Source organism: Mixophyes fleayi, chromosome 2 (assembly GCF_038048845.1).
Source record: "Mixophyes fleayi isolate aMixFle1 chromosome 2, aMixFle1.hap1, whole genome shotgun sequence".
NCBI lineage: Eukaryota > Metazoa > Chordata > Amphibia > Anura > Limnodynastidae > Mixophyes > Mixophyes fleayi.
The window spans coordinates 251,847,584-251,867,766 of record NC_134403.1 but is presented as its reverse complement, the minus strand read 5'-3'; the positions used below and the strand labels follow the sequence as shown (position 1 = coordinate 251,867,766).

Genomic DNA, 20,183 nt, shown 5'->3' with positions numbered 1-20,183 from the left:
TTATTACATCTGCTAAAATAAATTACTTTGTGCGTTGGAAACACAATACAATCGCTTGGGCAATGCTTATTTGAAAACGATAGAATTACTTTAATAAGATATAAGTGCTAAGGATGTTTAGCCCACTTATATAGTTTCCCAACCTGTGGTCATTGCAACAGGTTTGCACTTAGCTTTTCTGTTGCCTTATTGAAAAGTACAGTTAAAAAATCAAACACCTATGTTTCTCAGTATGTTCATAGTGGTTTATTGTATTCCTCATCAAGTAGCACCATTGAATTCTGATGTCAGGGTCACCCATAGTTTTGGACTCCACTTTGCACTGATAATGGTATCTTTCCAGGTACCAATGCCTGGAGATGTTTGAAAGAATACTGTATGTACTAAACATTGTCAATACAGCTGCAGCTTGTCCATTGAACTTTGTTGACAACAACTCTATGCAGATTGTTTGTTTTGTTAGCCCGGATAGGTAATATGTTTTGAACTAATTTAGTAGTCATGTCATGTTTTCTGGCCTAGCACTCAGATTTCAACTAAATGGCATTGCATGCAGTGTCCTGTATATGGATATACTAGACCAGCGGCACCGTATCCATGAAAATGTTACTGAAATGTTGCCAAACGTGGTATAATTCAAGTTATTGCGTGAGCAGTTTACGTTACCACTTGTGCTCTGGTAACAGTATGTCTGAAGTCTAGGGTACATGGATAGGTAACAAATGTCTGAGTTTAAGAGGCACCTGAGATAAAAAATATTTACTTTGGACTACGCTTCAAACTTGGGCATTGAGGATATATAAAGACGATCCAAGATGAATATTGTTTCTTTTCTGTAGTACTGCATGTTTTATGTGAGTTTATGTGTGTGTCATAAAAGTACTACTTACTATAATGCCTTAATACAGATCATTAGCCTAATGTACTTTTCACTGTAGTTTCCAACTTAAAACCCCAGGCAATTGTGTTAAAATCTGTATACATATTTCTTTCTTTTCTCAGACACTTAGATGAACTTTCTTCTATGACACCAGTAGAACACAGCAGTTTAATAGTTAAATCTAATTTAATTCCAGTGTCAACAAATATCTTATCTATTTTCTCCTCTGCATCTTAAATGATTTTTTTTAATCAACTGCTCCAATTAGTTAGCCTGGAGTCACATTCCCCCTATTATCATATATGTAAAGTAAAGGAGATTTCCATTTTAGGCAATCACAGGGTTTTGCTGCTTCATCCACTTTATTAAGTACTACAAAAGTAAATACACATAGCAATTCATCAACAGGAGTGGAGTAAATGCACAGTGACACCGGCAGAGCAATGAACTTGAAGAAAAACAAAAACATAGCATAAATATTCACTAGCACATTATCTACAATGCACTGACAACTTTATATTAGACTAAATTCTCCTGGAACCCATTAGCACATATCCTTATCTATTCCTCTTTCCTTCTTCTGCTCTCTCTGTTTGTCACCCTCTATAAATTCCTCTCCTGTTTTATACATTTCATCTTTTCCATAATTACAGTGGTGGCGTCTTTATGTTTCCCTAAGAAATTCTATATTCACATACCCATATACAATTGTTCCTCCTATATCCTTACCTTTATTTTCCGTTCTACAGCATGTAAGCGTTGTGTTTACACTTATTTACAGGTGGTTATTTTTAACATTTTGGGTTATTTATTGAAAAGGTTTGTAGCAAAAATAGTGCAAAAATAAGCTATCACAAATAGCTTCATATTTAAGGACAGGAAACCCAATGAATTAAATATGCAAAGGACAACTGCGACTTTAAAACAGCCTCCTGGACGAGCCAATGTAGCCAGACAACTGCACCTCCAATAACTAGATTAGCTTACAGAAAAAGTCTTATTACTGGAAGAAATATTTATCAAGACTATCAAAGCACAAGTCCAATTGGTATATAGGGTAATTTATTCCCATTCACAGTTTAGATATTTTAGTATTGGGTACTTCAAAACACGTTATTTACTATGTATTTCTTTGCATATAATAACAATAGAAATGGAAAAATATTAGAAATATATATTATTTATTCGTCTGTAGCCTACAACCACATTCAATTAAGCAAATGTAATGCCTATATTTGTAATGTCTAAGATATAGAAGTATAATTTATATATCTTGTAAAATATTTAGTTATGACACTGGTTGCATGTGGAGAATGGACAGCATCGATATATATCAGTAGTAAATTAGATCATATTCAAATTATTAACAAAGCTAGGTACATATGAAAAGTGGCAGTGGCTGATTATTTGGCTCTTTCCCATTGGTACTTTGCATTGGCACTAGACATTGCTACAGGTGGAGAAAAATGGGAAAAAGGAATTGTTCCAATGAGAAATTAAATGCATATATGCTATATTTTTAGAAATATTTTTTTCAATTAAATAAATATGAAATTGTGTTTTGCTTCTATGCCTTTGATTACAATATTTTTCCACTAATTCACTCATATGCTTTGAAAATAGGTAAAACACATGAAAACAAATGCCTGCTATAGACGCGTTTTAATGATGCATTTTTAAAGTGTTTTCCGATGCTTTTCATGAATTGTGCTTTTACCAACACAATATATTGAACTGCTAGCGTACACTAATACATGAGAACAGGTCATACCACCTTCTAAAATTTTAAACAAAGTTTAAGATTTTAGAACACAATGGTTGGAATGAACGCCAAACAATTCATGATTTTTTAACTATGATTTACAAGCATTAGTTAGTGTCAGAAAACTGTGAATGAGCCCTGAATGGTAGAGTATTTGAATCTGTTAACTATAGATGTATCATAAAATTTAAATTATTGAATTGGACTATAAAAAAGGACTAGTAATACTTATGAGCTGTAGCATTGTTCTAATATTATGAAACTAATACGGATGATGTTACTACTCACTAATTTTTTATACAAAACTACACGTTAATAAAACAATACAGCATATTACCACAGTAGCAATACATGTATTATACCTATTAATATACTGGTGTTTATCACAATATGAATTAGTGCAAGTAATAATGGTATTTTGAATGTGCAGGGTCGTGTCACTAGCATGGCTATTCAGAGGTTCCATAGTGGCTATGTGCAAGAGAAGTGAGGCGTACATTAATGGATTGGTCTGCTAGAGACAAGGTGACTCAGGTAACATAAAATAACAGATGAGGTTAATGATTTGAAGTGACTTAATGGTAACATCCAGCCCTGAGAATATGGTTTGGACAACAATAGACTAGAATTCTGAGGAATTTTCAGCCACATATGCAACGAACATATTAATAAAAGAGAAAGGGAGTATTAATTAAAAATATGTGATTAAGTAGGTTACTAGCCACTGTCACAAATGTAGCACAATCTCTGTGTATGACAATGATGTATATGTATATATTCTTACAGAACCTGCAAAATATCTCTTTACGACTCTAAGAGACAAAGTGCTGATTACAAGGTAACAGACTGCCCGCTGCCACGTGATGATCCCCAGGAACTACAGAAATCTGTTATGCTATAGAAGGATAGAAATAAAAAGCAATTTTCTGTACAGTACAGCAAGTTTACAGTCTTTTCAGTCTAAAATACATTGTGTGCCATACAATCATATATATATATATATATATATATATATATATATATATATATATATATATATATTAAGTAATCAAAGTAGAAGGCCTGACTTCCAGCAAACACATTGTTCATCATGATAATTTCCAAGCTTTTTGTGCAAGTTGTTTATTGCTTCTTTTCTGAAAAACCATGTGTAGACAAGTAGAGTTTTCAGTACGCGTTACAAACTTGCTCTAATCAATGCCCAAAGTACAAGTATGTTGTTTGTCTTTTTGTAAATTAAGAAACTTTTTTTTTATCCTATGATTTGGTGAATTTGGTTGTGCATTGATAACTGATCTGACTTTCACTTCTTAGTTTTTCTTCTTGTTGAAAAACATGTAACAAATGCATTGTCTTGTTTAGATTGTAGTTGGGCATGTATTGACCACCCTATTAGAAACCACGGACAACCAAGTGAACAAACCCAATGTCCTTTCTTATTGTTTTCAAGGTGTGAAATGGGATATTTAGACAAAACTCCTCTTCTGTAGATGTGGAATATTTAAACTCAAGACCAAAAGGAAAGTAGCTGAAAATTGGTGGAAGTAGGACGATCCCTATTCCTAGCCAATGCATTGGATTAAATGTACAATAAGGTTCAGTAAACTGTTTCGTTTCAGAAAGTTAAGTAGTTCAGTTTTTAATTTTATGGAAGATACATATGTAGCAATATCAATTGTACCCTTAAGGTTTGTCCCCACAGCTTCTGCTGGATTCTGGAGTCACCTAAGATCCATTTGTGAAAAGTTTGTTTGATTGTCAACTTTGTGGGATAAGAATGAAAATTTTCATTTCAGTTCATTACACAATGGATCTTCTTGAAAAGTGATAAAATAGCAAAATATTCTGGACAACTTAATTTCAGATGGGTCCGATGAATTTTTCTGCTAAAATTCAGTTGTGCTGGTAACCTGAGTGACTTCTGAGTTCAGATCTTCTGCTCTGCAGCCTCGGGATCCTCTCCTTCGGCCAACCATGTCTAGTCATACCGGCTTGTCTGGTGCATGCGACTGTGCACAGGTGGATACATGGTCCCGAGTCGTGTTACGGGCTCTGCTGAAACTGCTCTGCTCTGAATGTGAGCGGAAAGGAAGGCAGAATTCTCTGAAGCATCTCTTGAAATTTTCATCTAAGAAAGCATAGAGGACAGGGTTCAGGCTGCTATTGGTGTACCCTAGGGCAATGCAGAAATGCCAGCTAGCTACCACATAAGGGTTCCTCTTGTCAATTTCCACCATGGTCCACACAATGACAAAGATATGAATAGGTGTCCAACAGATGATAAAGGCAGCCACCACAACTAAGACCATACGGGTTATGCGGCGCAGGTTGCGGTCTTTCTCTCTTGAGCCAGATAGGAGACGTACACTGCGAAGGCGCAGGATCATTAACCCGTAGCATACTGTGATTACCAAGACTGGCACTACAAAGGCGAAAATGAAGACACATATTTTGGTAACAGTGTCCCAGTACCAATCTGGGCGAGGGAATTGAAGAGTGCAGGAAATCGTACCAGCTGTTGAAGGTAAAGAAAACAAAGAAAATGAACACAAAGCATAAATGCTGGGCTCTCCTCCTTGTTATATCCCCGCCATTCATTTTAAATGTATATAAACTTTGGAAAGTGATCCACTAATTTATGGGGAAAAGTTGTTAAATCCAGCCCTGTATAAGCAATTTAAGGTGCTTTTGACTAGGCTCAGAGCACCTCTTCATCCCTTGCTGTTTCCTTTTGTCTCTAGTTTTCAAGTGATTAGGAACTGATTACCCTGTAGTGAACCAAATCAACGTAATATTTACACAGCATAGATTATTTCAGGAGCTAAGTGTGCTGCCTCTTGTGTACACTGGTGTGTGACTAAGGTCAGGGCTGCCTATCAAGGATGAGAAAGCTGCGTTCCCTATCAAAGATCCATGGCGGTACATTGGGCAGAGTTCTTATGTCACACTCTTGTCAAACTAATGCAGTAAGACTGTCATGTCAAAAACACCGCTATAAAACGAAGTACACGGCCAGCTTGTTAAAGCTAGAACCAAAGATTCCTTGTGGTAGTTGGTTTATGAATGCTTTGTACTAAGTACTGTCATAAGTTAGTGAAAAAATATCATGCTTTCACGTTTGTCTGGATCAATTGTGATGTGAAAAAGCTATGTCATATCTCTACCCAGTGAATGGTTATATAACAAAAATGAGAGATGGTCCCAGTTATTCTTACTAAGTAACACAATATATGCAAAAGTCTTACATAAAGTGAGTGACTGGCTCACTGACAAATTTGGTGTTCATCACATCTCTGGGATTATCTTGTGCTTCGCAGTATAGTTCAATGGGACAGGGACTGATGTGAATGAGTTCTCTGTACTGAATCAGTGGCGCTATATAAATAAATAGTGATGATGATGATGATAGTTCCCATAAAACACTTTGTTTATGTCTCATGGGCTCATTTAGTCTACATCTATCAGCAGTCACAATAAAAGATTTACATTTCACTATAGCGCCCACCTACCTTTATTTGTTTTGGTAACCGCCATGACCATAATGGGGACCCCAATAACTGATGACAAAATCCAGATGCAGACATTTATGGCTTTTGCCTTAGAGGGGGTTCGAAAGTCCAGAGCTCGTACAGGATGGCACACAGCCACATAGCGGTCCACACTCATCATGGTCAAGGTGAAAATACTGGTGAACATGTTGTAGTAGTCTATCGACAGAACAACTTTGCAGAGTACTTCTCCAAACGGCCAGGTCTCCATGAGGTACTTAGCACTCTGGAAAGGTAAGGTGCTGGTAGCTAGAGCATCAGCCAGTGCCAGATTGAAGATGTAAATGTTGGTGGCTGTCTTCATCTTGGTGTATCTGTGAAACATATGCAAGTTAAGATGTGGATGACAAATGAAATTGTTGAGCCCTCAAGCAGAAAATTAAATTTTGTATGATTTCAGAAAGGGTATAGGTAAGTAACAATACTGTTGTAATAGTACTGCCATAACAAAAGAAGGAAACTGTTGTATTCTATGTCCCACAGTGCATGTGGGGAAATTACCAGTTTGTGGTATCACTGCATAAATAATCAAGGAAACAAGAAGGATTTAATAGGGAAAAAATAAGAAACATTTTGGTAAACTAGAGATTATTATAAAGTCTGAATAAAGAAATGCACTGAGGAGAGAGGAACCCAATGCATTTGTCTGCTACAATACAAAAGAAAATGCCATACTGTTCATAATTTAACACTGGGTCAGGTCATTTACTAAAAAGCAGAGATTAGTTACATTACATTAAACTGTAGTTTTACCAGCAACTGTCCTTTTCGAGGTTCAGGATCAATAATTTTATTTGTATTCTATTTAGGCCCTCTATATTTGAGCAATATTAATCATCCTTTAAATGTCTAGGTGTATTCAGGAGCGCCCCAGCATCCATAATGCAGAAGCCTGAATTTATACAGGATCAGGAAAATGCTGATTCGCTGCATCTCCGTGAAAAATTGGGTGAAGCTTCATTGGAAAGGGGGTTGAGCTTATCAGTGAGAGTGTGGGGCAGTCCTGTTCCAGGGTTGGCAATTTTATAAAATAATAATATGTTTGCCCTGATTCATTTAAAAGCTGTCAAGAATGTGTAGTAAGAGAGTAATTCAAGGAGGTGGCGGATGTAGAAAGTAGAAGCCTTGCTATAAAATATTATACATCCGCCACCTCCTTGCATTACTCCCTTAACACCGGTAATAATAGTATCGTCCTAGAAAGTCATGTGACTTGCTGTGTGCTGGCTTTTTCATTCCTCGAGATTGTGGCAGCTAGTCATTTCAAACCTTCGGGCTTACCAGTGTTTCATCATTGAGAACTTTGCACTTCTCAAGTTGGGTAAGCCGCAGTCGGTGTTGTGGTAGTCGCGTTAATGTCTACCACCGATCTAAGCACTTGGATATTAATCATAGTTGCCAACTCCCGGAAACTTGTTTCCGGGAGAGGGGGTGAGACTGGAGGGCGGGAGGGGGCGGGACGAGGCCAATCGCGTCATTTTGCCCCCCTGCGAAAACGTAATTTGTGCCGCGGGGGCGGGGCCAAAATGACGTGATTGGACTCGTCCCGCCCCCTCCCGCCCTCCAAAATGGCGTGATTCACCGAGAATCGCGTCAAATGATTCTCTGTGAAATGCGGGAGACTGACTCGAATTTTGGGAGTCTCCCGGACTTTCCGGGAGAGTTGGCAAGTATGATATTATTTTGTAGCCTATTTCTATCTTGTGCATGTCTATTAGTTCATCTTTAATTTTCTTAGAATGCTCTTTGGTCTTCATTTTCAAAGCATTCCCTCAGATTCACAAAGCTGACCTTTTTTAATGATTCATAGGTAGAGGCTAACTGAAAGTCATTTGTTAGTGCAATATCTTTCATCTGTGAAAGCACGGAGCTTTCACAGTACATCGAGTTGAATACTTCAGCAAGCTGCATTTTTTTTACCCTCCCCCCCAAAAAATAAATTAGCAAACAAATAATGAATTGTGAGTTTTGATAATTTACTGTAAAAGTCTACTGGTTCACAATAAAACATACTGGCTGGAACAATCTCTGTAAGTGTAATTTGTAACACAGACAGATCTGTTGACTTTTAGGGGGTTTGATACTTTTGTGAGCCACTGTTTATTTTATTGAAGTGAAAAAAAAACAATAGAATTGTATAATTGGATTTATACTGTCCCGTGGTGATATTACATTGGGAGCTTAGCGTCCTCTGTCTGTAGAGCCCTTAACATGCAGGTAGCACATCTGCACTGCTTTAAGTTTCGTCTTGAGTGTTTTTTCAATGTTAGTAACTAATGTTAGTAATATGTGCCAGCAGATCCCTGTCTTAGTCAAGAGACTTACACCTCCCTGATGTTGCTTGAAGTATGAGTATTAATACTCATTTTATTTATATAGCACCATATGATATAGAGCTGCACAGATTATATTTGTCATTGACATCAGGCTTTACTCCATTTGCTGCTTACAATCTTAATTTTCTAACACACAAAGACACAGAGTAGGGTCCATTTCAGTCAGCATCCAATAAACCTACTGGTATGTTTTTGGAGTGTATGAGGAAACCCACACAAAAACATGGTGAGCACATACAAACCACACCCTGGTCAAGCATCAAACTCATGACCCCAGCTCTGTGAGACAGTAATGCTAACCACTGTGCCACCATGTGGTCCATGTATCTTGCCTATACATGTATAAAAACATAGCTTTAACTCCTTATGTTAGAATGATGGGTGTGTAATGCACGAGGTACGGTTGTCCACAATCCTCGTCTTTGTTTTGAAGCTTAATGATTCACTTAGAGTAGACCAACCCTCTAAAATACATTTGGTTTAGTTCATTTGAACTAAACCACATGACCTCAAAATTATCCTTTCAAAACCACTTGATACTCTATCCACTATGAGGAAAATTTGACAACTTTAACTTCTTGTCCAATTTCACCATCAATTGTTTAAGATGTAATTCCTTTTATTTTACCCTTCCATATTTCTTTTCCTTGCTAAAACTCCATATCTAGACATGTATCCCACAGTTTTAAGTCCTTTACGACATGTGGCTAAGGTCAGGGGAGGGCTGGCAAACTTCAGCCCCGGGGGGAAGGGGGAGGGGCAAGACTCGACTCAGCAGCCCATTTTAAAGGAAAAAAATGCAGGTGACCCAGCCCAAGGTAGCCCATTATGGGAATGTGGGGGGCAGATGCCCCCTGCCCCTGGCTAAGGTTAAGAATATCATTACCAAAATGCCAGACTAGTGTCTAGGATAGGCAATCTGTTAACGTGGTCATAACACTGAGGGAGGCTTGCTCAGGCAATAATATCTACTGAGATTTATACACTGGGACTTTTCCTAAAACATTACATTCTTTTTGGGAGCTTTTCTTCCAAATCCTTGTTCAATGATATTGCTAATAAATACAAACATTCTGTCAGGAACCCTACCAACCAATACAACACCACCCGGAGTCTACTCTATAGTCAGGTGTTCACTGGAGCCCCTAGTGGTGGGGACAGACTTGGCTGCAGACTACAGAGGGTCGTGTGGTGTGTATCAGCTGCGGGGAACCCAGGAGCAGAGGTAATGGCAGGCAACAGTTCCAAAGGTCAGGCCGGGGTCAGGGGTCACTTACTAGGAAGAATAGTCCAGAAACAAGCCAAGGGTCGAGGTCACGGGCAATACAGCAGAAACGGTGGTACAGGCCAGTAGGTCTAGGGCACAGGCAAGCAGGCAAATCCAGGAAACAGGCAGAGGTCATACATGGCAGAAATCAATCCAAAAGGTTATCACCAAGGGTACAGGAGAGCAACAGCAGGCAGCAACACAGGAACTGGAAGCTATAACCGGCAGGGAGGCTAAGCCCTCCCTGCCTTAAATACTGAAACAGGCCAATGAGAGCCCAATACACTAATTGCCCACAGGCTGTCCCTTGATAGAATTAATTAGCCCGCAGGCTTGCCCCGCTGTTGCGCACGCGCCCGGCTGCTCTGTAATGCCGGGACGCGGCGCTGGACAGAAGAGCGTCTGGCCGTTGCTATGGCAGCGGCCGGCGAGCCCCCGGAAGTGACGTCCCGCTCGTCATAGCGATGGCCGGGACGGAGGTAAGAGAGTCGCGGTGGCTGGACATCGCCGCGGCTCGTAACACATTCCTGTGGAAATCTCCTTTTGCCATAAAAAATTACAGATGCACATACTGCTTCTGGGGATACACATACTGTGGCCAATTTTGAAACTACTTAACACATTTCTCCTTCCGACACCACATGTTTTAGGTAATTTACCAGACAGATATCTTGATATAGTAGACTATATTATTTTAAAACCTTTGGGCAACCACTCGTCCCATTGCAGACCTGTAACCTTGCTTGAGGAAACACTAGTGAGCAAAGAAACACCCTTATAACATGTTTCCAAATTATATCATATCCTAAATTCACCCTGTCATGTCCTTTTGACCTCAACTGTGACATTACACTGTAATCTGTGACTCTCAGGTTGGGATGTTTTGTACATATTGGCTGCACACTTCACACAGATAGCAGCAACCTTTACACCTTCTAACACAATCTTTAGGTTGGACATTGAGGCTGAACTCTCATTTCTCTTTTTTTCCATTTGGGCCTCTCTAAAAAGCCCAGACCATTCAACATTGTTCTCCTTCCAACCCTAAAGCTTTGGAATTTGTGTGCACTGAAGTATAATCATTATCGATTAATTCCCCATTTTGGATAATCTGTGTTTGCCTCCTGACCTTACCCCCCAAAATTTTCAGTCTTGGATTCAGACAGGGATATTTATAAGAAGGTTCTCACTTCTCCGTATTATCTACAACCCCAAAAAATACCCTGCTCTGTCTCCAATACAATTTGAATATTCACAGTTTAGACACTTTCCCTTTATACTCCCTCAGTTTGAGATTTTCTAAGGTACCTCTCCATTTGAAAAACTATGTCTCCAATCTCACTTACGTAGAGTTATTATCTAATTAATATTGCACGTTACTTGATATCAGCACAGATTTCCAAAGTAGGAACAAACATGCATAGGAAAAAGATATTGGGCCCCCTCATGAGGAAATCTTTTGGGAACAAATAAGAGATAAAACAGCTCAAGCTCAATCTCAACTATGTAGACATCATATAAACTATATTATAGGTGGTATTATACATCTGATAAACTAAGCAAAATGTTTTGTAACTCTGACCCATGGGCTGGAGTAATTGTGGGTACAGGTAAGCCCTATATCATGTGTGGTGAACTTGTCAAAGATTTCTATGTTTTGCAGCAAAGCCTTGAATCTGCTACTAGAGGCATCGATCTCTGAAGACCCTTGGATTTTTCTAGGTTACCCTTCCACCAAGACTTATCCACTCATTCGGTAAAACATGTCTCCCATAATATGGCTGCAGTAAAATCTTTAACGGTGGGTTACTAGAAATAGTAATTATTATATTGAAACCAGATAGGTATTTTTAAGACATTTTTAGCTGAATGGGTGGGGTTGTGTTACTTTTTACCCTCCTATGGTATTAGTTTTGATGTATTGCTTATATGTACAATGCATTTATCTATTGAGTGATTTGATAGGACTGTTCAGTAATCAAATAGTTGGTTCTTATGGTATGTGTCATTTCATAGATAAGGTCAAGGGCCAAACGCCCAAAATTAGCGAAAAGGGGACATTCCTAACAAATGTGCATAAAAATGTCAGCAGAGCAACATTTTCTCCTACATAGGTTGGAGAAATTTTTGGGGTACATCTTGTGTAGTCTACCGAGAACTAGATACCATCTAGTGTGAATTTTGTATGCATTTTTCTTAATTGCTACATTAATGGAGACGTTAGCTACCCTTTTCCTAATGTTATCACATTCCCAGCCTATTTCTTCTAGAGTCCAGTTTTTATTCCCACAGGGCTTCATGTTTTTCAAGAGTTTGGGATTCAAGGAGTTGCACAGATTTATATAAAATCGAGATCGCCTCTATCCTGCCCAGCGAGTATGTGCAAATGCATTCACACTGGGTCAAACCTCTCAGTTTAGTTCTTTTCAAATGAGTTTGAAGATTTTTATTTGTAGGGATTGAAATAAGTATAAGTATTGATTCATTATTTATTTTTGCTTTGTTATATGTGCACCAACACATTTGCAATACATAATAATTAAAAATGCTGCCTTTACTGATAAATTAATTTTAATCTTAAATGAATAGAATACCACCTGCTCTTTTCAGTAGAAAACACATACATCTGATATTGTAGAGATAAGTGTCGACCGTTTTTTTTTAATTGTTATTTTCTTAAAAGTAATATTTATTTAACTTATTTCACAGATTGTTCCACAGTAATAATGACAGTCATGTCTGAGTAAGAAAATTTATCATCTGTACTAAATTAATCCTGCTCTACACTACACAATGGAGACATAGTTTTTTTTCTTTTGGAAGTTTGAAAAAGTAGTGATTTACATTGCAATTTGCCTTTACTACATATGATGATTACTCATATCACTCAGTAAAAATTAGGAGTTTTAGGAAAGGTGACCCTTAGTAGTTCTCCTTCCTCTGCCAATATTCGTTGAAATTAAATCCAAAAGCTTTGGACTAAAAATACTCTACACAGTAAAATGACAACAGCAAAATGAAAATGATGATATTATAAATATAAAATATATAGATTTCTGGAGCATCTGGATTTGACCTACAGAGAGAAGGATCCATATAATGTAATCATTCTGGTTTGTAGTATCTTTTATTGACAAATATTAATGCAATCTAAAGGTCTCTAGCTGTAATGGCTGTATGTGGGAGCAATTCAAGCGTTGGGCTAACTGCCTCCCATAAACATTAACATGATATATAATTCTATACTGTATCCCTAGCTTAAAATGTTTTTAAATAATATGTACTATCTGCCCTGATAATAATACCCCATGACTCCCTCTGGTACATGAAACCAAATGCCTATCACAGGTGCAATCTGCTCATATTTAGTGCAGCTGTGCCACAGCTCAGGGCTCAGTATTACATTCCATCCATTCCTCTTCATTAAGGTCCGAAGAACTATATGGAGCTCTGTTGAACAGGACTAGATGGTGTAGTCATACAGAAATTACTGGCATCATAGCGTCATGGTAATGGGTAGGGCACCTGTTTAATAGTATCAAAGAAATTGCTATGGCATTTATGCAAATAAGAGAGAAGATAGATTAAGCAATAGGCTAAAATGAACGAGAGGCTATGAATGAGAGCAAATAGCTAATATGAAAGCGAGGCTATAAATGAGAGCAAAAGCATAAAATTAATGAGAGTACCTTCATGCATGGTCGTTGCTAGAATAATAAAAAAATAACAGTAACTACAAAAGATCTTTGTTTTGATCCCAAATGCTTATTTGGTGAACTATATTCCAGTGCGATTTTACATGGTGGTCGCAGGGCCACTTTAAAACTCTTTAAATGCGAGTTGTAATTGATTTAGGTAATTTAGACATAGTCTTTGTTCTCGTTCAACAAAGTAACTTTTTCTAACCACAGTAAACAGTTTGCTTGTTTTTTGCCCCAAGTGTGTGTGTGTTCAACATTTAATTACTGTGACATTACATAAATGTGTTGTATATTAGAAGTATAATACATCTCCCCAAGGTATTCTAGGTATAGAAGGAATTACAGCACTGTGTATGTCTAGGATCACAAATAATTCAAGATCTGGGTCCTGTGCCAGCCTAGGCAGCAATGCCAGCTGTCATCATTTAGAAAAGGCTCAATGCCAACGATGGGGAAATAAGCTTAGAGTCTTGCCTAGCCACACAACTCCCTCAAGAGTATAGAACTACGATTATTAATATAGACACTGTGGTAAAACTGTAAAAATAGAGATGAAAAGTGAAAACAATATGATGTCCACAAGTACTTCACACTGTTTTCTGGTATTTATGAAATATTTTTCTGGACCTTAACAAAATAGCACCAAATATATTCCAAGTGTTGGGCAAAATCTGGTACATACATATAAAAAGGACTAAAACCTCCAGATTTGTAGAAACACCATTATAATTAAAACGCTTTAATCGAAGTTAAGCAAACATATCTGCTTTACTGAATATGAATATCTTATTGTTTTCATGTTTAATGCATATTCATTTTAGAAAGGGGAAACATTTATAAAGGGATATCAGAGGAGCCATTGCGAGCAGCTTAATTGAAAAAAGAGAAGTTATATGAAAAGAGAGAGATATAACGAGTAGTTATATTGGGATCTATTTATGACCCACTGCAAAATTGCCACATAAATTATCATCCCTTATTGCTGTTTTTCACAGTAATAAGGGATAGAGGTTCGGGTCTATTTGTTGAAAAGTCACAGTAAGTGAGTAAGTAGTCTCCTGGACAAAACCATGTTACAATGCAAGGGGTGCTAATTAGTTTTCTATTTTGCACATAAGTTAAATACTGTCTGCTTTTTTCATGTAACACACAAATATCAACTTTAAATTTCAGTGTACAAATAAGCTATCAATTATTTGTGTGTTACATGAAAAAACAGACAGTATTTAAGTCATGTGCAAAATAGAAAACTAATCTGCACCCCTTGCATTGTAACATGGTTTTGTCCAGGAGAACTACTTACTCAGTTTTTTACTTAACTTTCCTTAATGAATCAGGCCCATAATCATTAATGACTTAACATTTTTTTGATTGTTTTTTATTTTTTTCTTCCATAAAATTAATTTATTAGGATGTTATTAATGTCTTCGGTACATAAAAAGCATTTTTACAGCTGCTCTTGATTGCAAACACATGTTCTAGCATGCATATGCATATGCAACTACCATCACTAGTATTAACACTTACACCAGATCTGTAGCTGGTGCAAGTGATATGACAGAAAAATACGTACCTTTGAGATGCCCAAAGCTGGAATCAAGCTTGGCACTATCTTATTTTACATTGACTATGTGCATATGCCAGGTCCCCTTCCCGTTCCGCCACCTGAAATTGTAGGTTGTGGTAAGGATCCTTTACGTTTGAAGATGAATTGGATGTTGCTGCGTTCTCTGGCACATGGTTTGTTTCTGTGCACGCGCAGAGCGATTTTACGCAAAATAAGGCATGTATCAGCATTCACGTGACTTTATAAATCAGGCCCAATGTCTTGCTTGCGCAGCCTTAGGTCAGCACATATGCAGAATCTGTTTAGTTAGAGAAGGGAGAGGAGAAGCATAAGGTCTACTGGGAAGGAATTCGAAAATCCCTCCTCCTCTCTTCCCATAGTGTACAATTGTGGTCGAGCTTGATAAATTGTTCCAGACCACAGTCCCAATTAATAATAAAACGTGCACAGTAATACCTAATGCAGTAGATATCTCCGATAATTTTGCCTAAACCATGCGGAAACAGACAGGCAGAAACAGGCTTCATTAATAGGCCCAATGGAGAGATATCAAGAATTATAGGGAGTGGTCTAAGTAGTTATTTTCAGATAGGAAATTTATAGGATGCACTTATATAAAGATAGAAGGAGTTGCAGGGATATTCTAGATGGGAGATAAGAGTTATTATACTGATACTCTCCCAGAATGCGCAGAAGACTCTAGAGTCTCTAAAATCCTGAGACAACAGGCAACTTTCAAGCACTGGAGTTTACATCCCTGCAAGGTGGACAGCAATGTGACAGGATAGCGCAAATTGTGTCATCAGCACTGCCTCTGCATCTGTACTGCATCTCAGTACATTCTGTGGGCAGGGGCATGATGATGCAGTTAGTGTCATTATATGCTTTTTCCTACCCACTTAATGACACAAATGCTGTCATTAAGAACACCAACATTTTATACCCTCCCATCGACATCTCCTGGACTGGAGATATGAAGAATAATCTAGTATAAGTTATGAAGAGTTAATAAGGAATTTTAGGGACCATAGATACAGATTACATGTATAGATTTGGCGCAAATGGGAAAGGGAAGGGCAATGAGGTCCTTCCCTTTCCCATTTGCACCCGATCCCAACCATATACACTACTACTATCTATTTTTGGGGATTTTTAGGCAATCCCCGAGGAGAAGAGGCTGCATTCCCAAACCCTATCTCTGATTCCTTAAGGAGCGCAGGAGAAGCATTATATACTTGTTACATGTATAGATCGGTGGAGTTATATGAGCAATAAAATAAATATGGGAAGCAGTTATAAGGAAAGGTAGGAGGAGTTCTATGGAGAGTTAGGAGGCATTATTAGTAACACTTATAAGGGGAGATAGCATAAGTTGTATTGAGAGATAGGAGTTATAATAAGTTATATGAAAAAATAGCAGGAATTATAGGGAGCAATTATATGGAGAGTTAGGAGTAGTTATAGAGCAGTAATATAGAGAGATGTAAGGAGTTATAGGTAGTAGTTATATGGAAGGATAAGGGGAGTTATAATGAACAGTTATATGGAGTGATATTTGAAGGTATAGGGAGTAGTTATAGGGAGTTACACCTATATGGAGATATAGATGTTATATGTAGTTATATGTGTTATATAAATTAAATGATTGTAAGGGTAATAATACCAAAGAACATGAATTAAAGAAGCCAAATGGAAGACAATTACACATGTGTATTGAAGAAACTATAGCTTTCATAGCAATATAAGAAACAGTTGGGAGTTTTATATACAGAGACATGAGTTATGGTGTCCATTATATAGAAAGATGAGGAAACACTGTGTGTTGTCTCCTCTTGTCACAAAACCTCCACTATAATTAAGATTTCTATGTCCTCAGGTCATTCTTACTAATATTACCATCATCTCCTGACCATGTACTTCAAATAGATATTAAACTAACAAATCTGGACAGAGCAGAATATTGTGTTAATTACAGACTTGTATGCATCTCCACTAAAACACATTCACTTATAACCAAATATACATTTACGTAAAAATAGATGATTCATTATATGTGTTTTTACAATACACACAATTGGATAGAAATGAAGATTTAGTTTTATTCTCAGCATATACATGTCTGATGTTACACATGGCATACCCCAAACATAGAATTGTTTACATTTAAAATACATAAGTATATGCAGACAACACAAATCTACACACATTAGGAAATTAGCAAAGTAATGCCTTTCCCATAGGATATTGGTTACTCTTGTAGCTAAAAAAAGATAACTGTATAACACAAGGTTAATATGTTGCATATTTACCCAAATCCCAATTACACCCCGTACCTCACAATCCCATACATGACCAGGACATTCCCGAGAAGCCCCACAACGCAGACCACGGAATAGAGGGCAGTGATAGCCACAGCCATTATAATTGAGGCATGGTTTCTGGAGACCCCCTGGCTTGGGACACTGAAGCTGCTGTTGGATGAAGTAGAGGAAGAGAGGTTTTGTGTAGCATTGTAGAAGATGATGTCTGAGTACAGCCGTGAAGTGGACAGCTCTAGCTCCATATTCAAGCAGTGGGCTTATACTTGCTCCAGCACAGATGCTAAGTACAAGTGGTACCAGAGTCTGTGTTACCGTGGAGACAGCAGGAAGGATGTTGAGGACAGGATTCTCGATCCTCATCTACTGAAAGGAAAGGAGGGAGTGTAAGAAAAAAATACTCCTCTCATACATGCAGATCTTCCTCTACCACCCCCTTCCCTTATCATTTCCCCCTCCTTCATTCACTCCTCCTACTCATATATTACCTCAATCCCCACAGTCATTCCCTATTTTCTCCAAGCACATATTATTCTTTACAGCAATACACTCACCTTCATTATACCTTCCCGAATCCTCTACATAATTCTCATTATATCTGTAAATTATTGTGGCATACCTCCAATGCAGCTACACCTATCACTTTCAGACAAGCTGTTTATTGCAGCCCCACTCCATCTTCATGCACTTCCCTTTTTTACTATCTTTATATACGTATATGTCTGTGTTGTAAAAAAGACTTAAATATATAAGTCCCATTTCGTCTATTCTTCACCTCCTTTACATTTATGCCTTCCCTTCATTTCTTTATCATTCCTGGGTATACATTCTCATCTGCCCTCAGCACTGCCTCCTCTCTATTCCATCTTACATATGGCTTATACACACAGGCAATAGTTAATTTAATCTCTCCTTCATTCTGTTTTTGACAGGTAAAGGAAAGAGAGGCATAATCTCACATAAAGATCATTGCTCTGTGTGGAGAAATGTCAGTGAAGTGCACACAACCCTTTTTGCAAGGCAAGTAATGAAGCAGGTATGGTCTATCCTGTTAGTATTCTGTCATAGCTTTGGTAAGGCAGCTGTGTGCACTGCAATGATCTGTCTCTGTAGATCATAAAGATCTCTGTGAGCTCCACCTCTTCCAGGTCCACAACTCAGGAACATCCCACTGAAATTTACACTGTTGAGTGATTTGATAGACTCTTTCATGAGTTCATAAAAAAATGCGTATTTAGCTCAAGTTTGAGTGCTATAAATATGCGTGCAGAATGCATAAGTGGATTAATGCACATATTTAAAGCTGAATCTGGAATGAGAACTGCAAGAAACCTATAAAAACTAGGGTTGTGCACCGGGCACTTTTAGTGTTTTGTGTTTTGGGTTCTGATTAGCTTAAGGTTTTGGGTTCTGATTTGTTTTGCCAAAACACCTGACGAAAGGTTTTGGTTCTGATTTAGGGTTTTGGGTTCTGATTTATTTTTAAAAAAGCATAAAAAGGGTTAAATGCAAGTTTTTTGTTTATTTTTCACTCCTACGCTATTATTAACCTCAATAACATTCAATAACAATCATTTCCACTAATTTCCAGTCTATTCGGAACACCTCACACCTCACAATATTGATTTTAGGTACAATATTTGATTTTTTGGTACAGCAGCAACAGTGAACGTATTTTGAAATAGCAGTACCTATTTTTTGGTACAGCAGCAACAGTGAACGTAGTTTGGAATTGCAGTACTTATTTTTTGGTACAGCAGCAACAGTGAATGTAGTTTAATATCTGATACGCATCTATGTGGACTGCGTAGTGGAGTGGCCCCGGTACCCAATTTGGTACCAGGGCCACAATATATCACCCTCACCTGGTCTGAATTCGACTGCACATATGGCTGCTCCTACATCCTCTGCAGCATATAGAGGGTGTAGTTCGAGCGCGTCACTACCTCTTGTTTTTTGACGACCATGGTACAGAGCATTCATCATTGAGATCCCATCAAGTATGTCAAAGACAGACAGCATCGAAGTGTTATTTGTTGACTTTGTGAACCAATAAACTGTCCCTGTTGCAAATCTTCATGCAATGAAGAGTGACATTTAAAGGCTCAAGCTTTCAAGTGTAGTGTTTATAACATCATTACACCAACAGGTAAAAATCCTTTTAATTGGGATAATGGAGCCACAAAGGAAATTGCACATATGTAATGCCTGCACAATGTTACTGGCGTCTGACACCAGAAATCCCCAGGAGAGTCTAAGTGGGTTAAGCCACTGAGAGATTATTTCCCTCAGTTTCTGGACTGATACACCACTGGACTCAGCAAGGACAGAGCACTGGACTGATGCACCACTGGACTCAGCAAGGACAGAGCACTGGACTGATGCACCACTGGACTCAGCAAGGACAGAGCACTGGACTGATACACCACTGGACTCAGCAAGGACAGAGCACTGGACTGATGCACCACTGGACTCAGCAAGGACAGAGCACTGGACTGATGCACCACTGGACTCAGCAATGACTTTTTTGATTTTTTTTTTTTTATATGTTTTTAAAAGGATTTTTGTAGAATTTTTCTTTTTTTTTTCTTTTTATGGAAGAATTTTTAATACTTTTAAAATAAATATGCACTTAGCAGAACAAAGCACAGGACAAAAGCACCGCTGGACTCAGCAAGGACAGAGCATTGGCAAAAGCACCACTGGACTCAGCAGGACAGAGCACTGGACTGATGCACCACTGGACCCAGCAAGGACAGAGCACTGGACTGATGCACCACTGGACTCAGCAAGGACAGAGCACT

The 20,183-nt window shown here is 38.1% G+C and overlaps 1 protein-coding gene across 1 annotated transcript; it reads right to left on the bottom strand.

Moving 5' to 3' along the window:
• Nucleotides 1-1,151: 1,151 nt before the first annotated feature.
• On the bottom strand, nt 1,152-17,841 carry OPRD1 (opioid receptor delta 1). Its single transcript, XM_075195870.1, has 3 exons — nt 17,395-17,841; nt 6,152-6,504; nt 1,152-5,157 (listed from the first exon to the last, which is right to left on the bottom strand). The coding sequence occupies exons 1-3, from the start codon at nt 17,622-17,624 to the stop codon at nt 4,625-4,627; spliced, it is 1,116 nt and encodes a 371-aa protein (XP_075051971.1). The 5' UTR covers nt 17,625-17,841; the 3' UTR covers nt 1,152-4,624.
• Nucleotides 17,842-20,183: the final 2,342 nt, after the last annotated feature.

Bases quoted from the DNA above. Each gene is read 5' to 3' on its own strand.
- OPRD1 (XM_075195870.1), bottom strand. From the start codon at position 17,624: ATGGAGCTAGAGCTGTCCACTTCACGGCTGTACTCAGACATCATCTTC. The intron at 6,505-17,394 runs GTACGGGGTGTA...TATGTTTCACAG, and splicing joins GTCATGTATGGGATTGTGAG to ATACACCAAGATGAAGACAG. The intron at 5,158-6,151 runs GTAGGTGGGCGC...TACCTTCAACAG, and splicing joins GGTTACCAAAACAAATAAAG to CTGGTACGATTTCCTGCACT.